The sequence below is a fragment of the Microtus ochrogaster genome, chromosome 24, assembly GCF_000317375.1.
Source record: "Microtus ochrogaster isolate Prairie Vole_2 chromosome 24, MicOch1.0, whole genome shotgun sequence".
Lineage (NCBI taxonomy): Eukaryota > Metazoa > Chordata > Mammalia > Rodentia > Cricetidae > Microtus > Microtus ochrogaster.
This window is the reverse complement of record NC_022024.1, coordinates 31,831,131-31,837,587: the sequence shown is the minus strand read 5'-3', so window position 1 is coordinate 31,837,587 and position 6,457 is coordinate 31,831,131. Positions and strand designations below refer to the sequence as shown.

The 6,457-nt window shown below is 41.2% G+C and overlaps 1 protein-coding gene across 5 annotated transcripts in view; it reads right to left on the bottom strand.

Moving 5' to 3' along the window:
* The window catches only part of Scyl2 (SCY1 like pseudokinase 2), a 59,794-nt gene that overhangs the window by 47,110 nt on the left and 6,227 nt on the right, over window positions 1-6,457 (bottom strand). For all 5 annotated transcript variants that reach the window (XR_003377959.1, XM_026784539.1, XM_026784540.1 and 2 more), the window contains exon 2: window positions 3,434-3,638. Coding sequence is in view for 4 of the 5 variants with exons in the window: in XM_026784539.1 (XP_026640340.1) it covers window positions 3,434-3,610 (177 nt within the window). In the remaining variant the exon portion in view is untranslated. The remainder of the gene's footprint in view (window positions 1-3,433; window positions 3,639-6,457) is intronic.

Below are 6,457 nucleotides of genomic sequence, written 5' to 3'. Positions count from 1 at the left end.
AGGTATAACAACCCTAACACATGAAGCAATAGTACACCAATTTTAAAGGTATAACAACCCTAACACATGAAGCAATAGTACACCAATTTTAAAGGATGTATGTGTATGGTAAACTTTTCTCATTTATACAATTTGGTCCAAAAACTCTCATTCTTAATTATCGGTTTTTTAAAAAAAGTATAGTTCAAAAATCAGAAAGCCAATGAAATAAAAAAAAGTAGCTGTTCCAGAAAACCTCTCAAATATTCAAATATTCTCTCTAGAGTATGTTACATGTTTGACAAGAATACCCATGTCCAGATAGTCATTTTAAGGCTAAACATGAAACTCTAGAGACTCAGTTATGGAACTATGCAGAGTCTCAAGGAGATAAACCCTATGCCTCAAAGTTTAGGAGGGAAGAAAGAAATACTTCACTGAATTTTCAAAACTTAGATACTGCACCCAAGTATCTGAAACTGCGAAGGGTAACTGTGACAAGATTGGTAGGGATGTAGAGGAGCTAAAAGCTGGTGAAAGTCTATGCGGATCAACCTGAAAAAGCCAGAGCAGAACATACAGAGTACTGTAGGGTTCCACAGAAATGAGAGGCACAGCGGTGGTGGTTTGAAAGAAAATGGTCCCCAAAAGGAGTGTCACTATTAGGAGGTGTGGCCTTTTTGGAGTGAGTGTGATCTTGTTGGAAGAAGTGTGTCACTGTGGACACAGACTTTTAAGGTATCATATGTGCTCAAGCCACACCAAGTGTTTCAGTTCACTTCCTGTTGCCTTTGGATCAGGTTGTAAGAACTCTCAGCTCCTTCTCTAAGACCATGTCTGCCTACATGTTGCCTTGTTTCCTGCCATGACGATAATGGACTGAATCTCTGAATTATAAGTGAGCCACCCCAATTAAATGCTTTCCTTTATAGGAGTTGTCATGATCATGGTCTCTTCACAGCAATAGAAAACTCCAACTAAGTCAACATCCAAGAACAATCCAACTGGAAGCCCCATATGACAGCATACACCAATAATCCCAGCACTCAGAAGGCTGAGGGAGAAGTACTACAGGTTGATGACCATGGGGTCACAAGAACCAAAGAAAAAGAATTCAAACTGCATCTTTGTTTTAATTTTTGTTTGTTTTATTGGTCTTTTGCTTGTTCTCTTCTGATTTTCGTAGGGTTTGTTGCTGTTGTTGTTTAAGACAGAGAACATAAGTTGGGTGGGTAGAAGGATCTGGGTTGAGGGGGGATACGATCAAAACACAGTATATGGAAAACATTAACTAAAAAGAAGAAAAACTTTGCCCACAAGCACCCCAGGTTTATCCAGCTACTTCCCACTCCCCACAGCAATACACTTAAGGAGAGAAGCCAGCTCACACTTTCAGTCAACAGCTGACAACAGGCTGTGGCCAGCATTTGTGCCTGACTCTCCTGCTCTATGAGCAACAGTATAAACTTCTACCTTACCTACCACGGTATTTTAACATGTGGACCTCTGACATCAGCGCCAGCCACTAAAACTCTCTGGTCAAGCATAAAGACACCAATTTACCTCCAGGGCTTTAACAAGAATGTGTTCTGTAAGTGTGGCGTGGAATTTCACCTATTCATAGTCAGTGCGGAACAACGTGTTAGTCATCAAGCACATGACCATGCCCCCAAATTATACTGACTAACAGTATCAAAGTTGTCACAGTTTATTAATAACACACTGCGATATTCCTACAATGAACAAGTCAGTATTTCTTAGTCATTCAGCAATGTATGGCTGAAAATGACAACAGACGCAATCTCTACTAATGCAACAGCAGGCTATCCATTCACAGCGGCATCAACCATTTCCCCCAGTCCACATTAGTAACACTCACTCTTAGATAGACCTAGCTGAAAGAGAAGACAAGGTTCAAAACTGATAATTTAAATCAACCACCATTTAAGACAAAGATCAACTTTGAATCTCAATAGATTTCCAATCAAATGGCAGTAAAAACAGGAAAACCATATTTCTACAGAATTTTAAACCTGGATTTTTCTTTTGTTTTTCCAAGCAGGGTTTCTCTGTCTAGCCCTGGTTGACCTGGAACTTGCTCAGTAGACCAGGCTGGCCCCATATTCAGACATCCGCCTGCCTCTGCCTGTTGAGTTCCGGGATTAAAGGCATGTGCCACCACTGCTGGCTAAACCTGGATATTTCTAACCTTGACAATTCCAACAGAAACTGCTAACAAACTGCAACACTAACCGGCTAGTGAGATGTGGGTGAAGGCACTCGCCAACCCCAGGGCCCACAAGGCGGAAGGAAAGAGTCATCCATTCCAGGCCGTCCTCCACCAGAGACACACAACTGTACATGTGGGGAAAAAAATTTCAAATTTTTAACACAAGCTGGAGAGACAGCTCAGTGTTTGACAGCACATTTGCTTGCTCTTCCAGAGGACCCTAATTCGGTTCCAGCACCCACACAAGGTGGCTCACAAGCACTTGTAACTCCAGCTCCAGAGGATCTGTTGCCTGTGGCCTCTAAAGGTCTATGCATTCATGTGCACAGCCCCCACTCCCCAAGTACACTTAATCAATTAGTTAATTAATTAATCAGCCTTTACATTTCTTAAGCCAATTTTTTTCAATGTAACTCATTCAACTCCACTAAAAATAGTTAATTTGGAAAAGTTTTAAAAACAATAAAATAAATATACCAAAATATACAACTTACTATATCCCACAACTGTACCTCTCTGGTGGTGATAAAAGCTATCAGGTTTAATAATACACCAAAATAAATAAATATGAATAAACAAAATAAATAAAAATCAGAGAAACCTATTTTTTATAATTCTATAGGCTGAAAGAGCAAATTGCAAGATGATATGTCAAACGATGACTCTGCAGCCAGGAGACACAGTGGGTATTAAAAGCATTTGCTTTCATGTCATAAACAAAGCGAGACCTACAGTGTCTATTAAAGGGCTGGAACAATGGCTCCAGGTTTGCACAGTGCTTGCTGTGCAAATATGAGGATCTATGTCTACAGTCCCAACACCCATAGAAACATGTGCCCGCCAGGAGGAGACAAGTGGATTGGTGACCTGAGATCACTGGGCAGCCAGTCTAGACAATCTGTGAGCACCGGGTTTCAGGAGAAAGACTGAGGTAGACCTTCAGCTTCCATACACACACTCACCCAAAACTAGACATGCCAAACCCACACACAAAGAATTTATTCAACAACACTGGCACTAGCTCTTATAGTCCCCACGCGGTGAGTAGAGACAGAACACTCAAGTTCAAGGGCAACCAAAACTACACAGTTGGAGTATGAGGACAGCCTGAGCTAACTGTCTCAGGGAAATCCACTCAAGAACTTTTGGGCCTTCTTACTAGAAAAGCGAATTCACTCTGGAGGATCTGGCATGATTACTTCCCAGGTCACATTAGTGACTAACCTGCTTTGTTGATTTCTTAGTGCCGTGAAAAATCTTCCATGCCAGCCCATTGCCGCCACTGGCAATGTGCCGACCAACATCAAATTCCCTAGTGACAGGGTTCCCCATGACAGCACTTGTGACATCAGCTGTTACTTTTGTAACCGTGCTCTTCAGTTTATTCAGCATGGACTCCATGGCTGCAGTACTTGGTGGTTCAAGTTACCTAGAAACACAAAAGGATATGGAAAAACTGAATGGTTTTTACTTGACTTGGGCACGCATTTATATTAAGTTTTAAAAATGTACCCCTCCCCCAAAAGACTAAAATAAAACCATATCAAAGTTGATTTTTTTAATCTTCAGAAAAATGTAACCATGAGTAGAAATTTTAGTCCCGAACTCACTCATCATAGTAAAAACAAAAAAAGCTTAAAGGACACAATGTCTTCTTCAGCAACAAACCCTAACGTTTATACATACATACACACACACACACACACACAGACACACACACACACACACACAGCACGACTGAAGTTAATGTCACTGCTGCACCCTGAAATGACCTGAGAACATTTTCTAGAAGAAGCACAGTGCTTGTTACAGTGATGGGTAGCCATAGTCCCAGTTACCCATGACACTGAGTCAGGAGGACCCTTTACGAGTTTAAAAATCAACTTGAGCAGCAGCATTAGTTTGAAATCATCTTACAAAACAAACAAAAACCATCCATGTCTGCGGCTCATACCTATAAATCACGTTCTTGGAAGGCTAGGGAGGAGTGCCACTGAAAGTGGAAGCCATTGTGGCCTCCAGAGAGACGGCTCGGAAGAGGAAGAGGAGAGCAATGAGGAGGAGCAGGAACAGCAAAACGTTGAAAGCAGCGGGGAAAATTAAAACAGAAAAGAAATGTACAAAACCTAGGGAGATGGGTGAGTGGGTAAACCAAGAACTCATATGCAGGACAGCTACACCAGAGCAGGCACCCCTACTTCCAGCACCCCCTACCGGAGAGACACAGACAGAAGGATACCCAGGAGCTCTGTCTGGGCCAGCTAACTTGGCACATTGTGAACAGAGACAAGAACAGGCAACTGAGGCTCCTCTGACCACCACAGGCACAGGCCATGGCTGGCCTTCTGGCTCTTCTCCGTAATCCTCACACCTCCTCCCTCCCTTTTTCTTGCAAGCCACACACACAAACAGCATGAGCTCATAAAATGTGCTTAAAAATTGATGAGGATTTGATATAATTTGGTGTTTTGATGATCATTTATTAGTAATTGTTTAGTAAACAATCATCAGTAACTTTTTGCTAATGATTAGCAATTGTTATGTTTAACTCTTCTCATTTAAAGATGGTATCTGCTGTCTATGGTAATTCTCTTCAGACTGGAGCACCCCTGTGTCTATAGTCAGAGGAAAATTGTTCAGAATCCATGGGGCCTAGACATTTCAGAATAGAGGTTTCTAACCTAAAGTCAGAGAAAGAATTCAGAGAAACCCAGACATGATGGTGAATGCCTTTATTCCCAGAACTTGAGAGGCAGAGGAAGGTGGACCTCTATGAGTCTGAGCCAGCCTGGTCTACATTGAGAGCTTGAGGACAGCCAGAGCTACACAGAGACCCTGTCCTAAAGAGAAAAAGAAAAAGGTAAAGGAATTCAGAGACAATTGGAGGCTTCCTGAGGCCCCACATTAGATTCTGTTCATTTAAGCATTGAGAGAGTCCTCAGCATAGTTTTTTAAAGCTTTTTAAAAACTGCTTCAAATTCAGTTTCCTTTCTAACCCTATGTATTTTATTCTGTATATCACTATTACTCTATCAGCTGATGATAATGGAAGAAAGAACAAAGAATGAATCTGCCCTCTTAATTTCCTGACAGCATGGACCTGTGATGTCCAAATTTAGAGATGGAAAAATATTTCAAAAAACAATATGTAGCGCTTTTTCAAATCTCATCAAACTATACAAAGTCCCGAGGAATTCCATAAACCACAGAAAAGGACAAACACAAAGAAAAGACATCCCTAAAACTATCACAGAGTAACTCAAAACCAGGGAGTAAGTGTTAAAAGAGTCACTCACAGACACAACAGAGACAGCACATGTCTCGGAGGGCATACCACGGACCCGGGATTTACGGGAATACATAGTCTGCTGGGGCGAGAGAGATGGCTCGGAGGGCTGCAGCTCCTCCAGCGGACCTGGGTCAGTATCCAGCACCCACCTGGTGGCTCACAACCATCCTTAACTCCAGTTCCAGGAGACCCAACAATCTCTTCTGAATCTGTGGCCACCAGTCAGGCTTATGGTGTACATACACACATTCAGGCAAAACACTCACATAAAACAAAATAAATCTTATTTAAAAAAAGAAAAAAGTAATAGTTAGCCACAAACTACGCAGGTTAGGAGAAAAATTGATTTTTGATTTTTCAAAAATCAAAGTGAAATAAAGACATCAAGGAAAAATAAATTTTAAATTGTAATGAAGAGGTAGCAATATCAAACTACTTAAAAAGGAAGTTTCAACTATAAGCTGCTTAGAGAAAAATACAGTAAAGATACAAAGGTGTGTGAAAATTTAACAAAATAGCATATACTAATACAGGCACAACAGATTGAAAAACAAATAGGACACTTTATAATAACAAAGCAACCAGTTAATCATCTATTTATAACAACAAAGCAATCAATTCATTGTTTCTAGATACCCAACAAGCCACCTTTGAAACAGATTCAGCAAAACAGACAGAAGTAAAAGAAAACACCACCAAATTCTGTTGGAGACATAGAGAGTTCTTAAGCCTGGCCTTGAGGCACAGGCTGTAAGCTCGGCTACCCAGAAGGCTGAGGGAGAGGAGCACACGATCAAGGCTAGCCTGGCGAACTTAGTGGGAACCTACTTCAAATTAAAACGTAAGAGAGTTACAGATACAGCCCCAAAGCAAAATGCTTATATAACATGTGGAAGGCCCTAGATTATTCTATCCTAGTCACACACACACACACACACACACACACACACACACACACA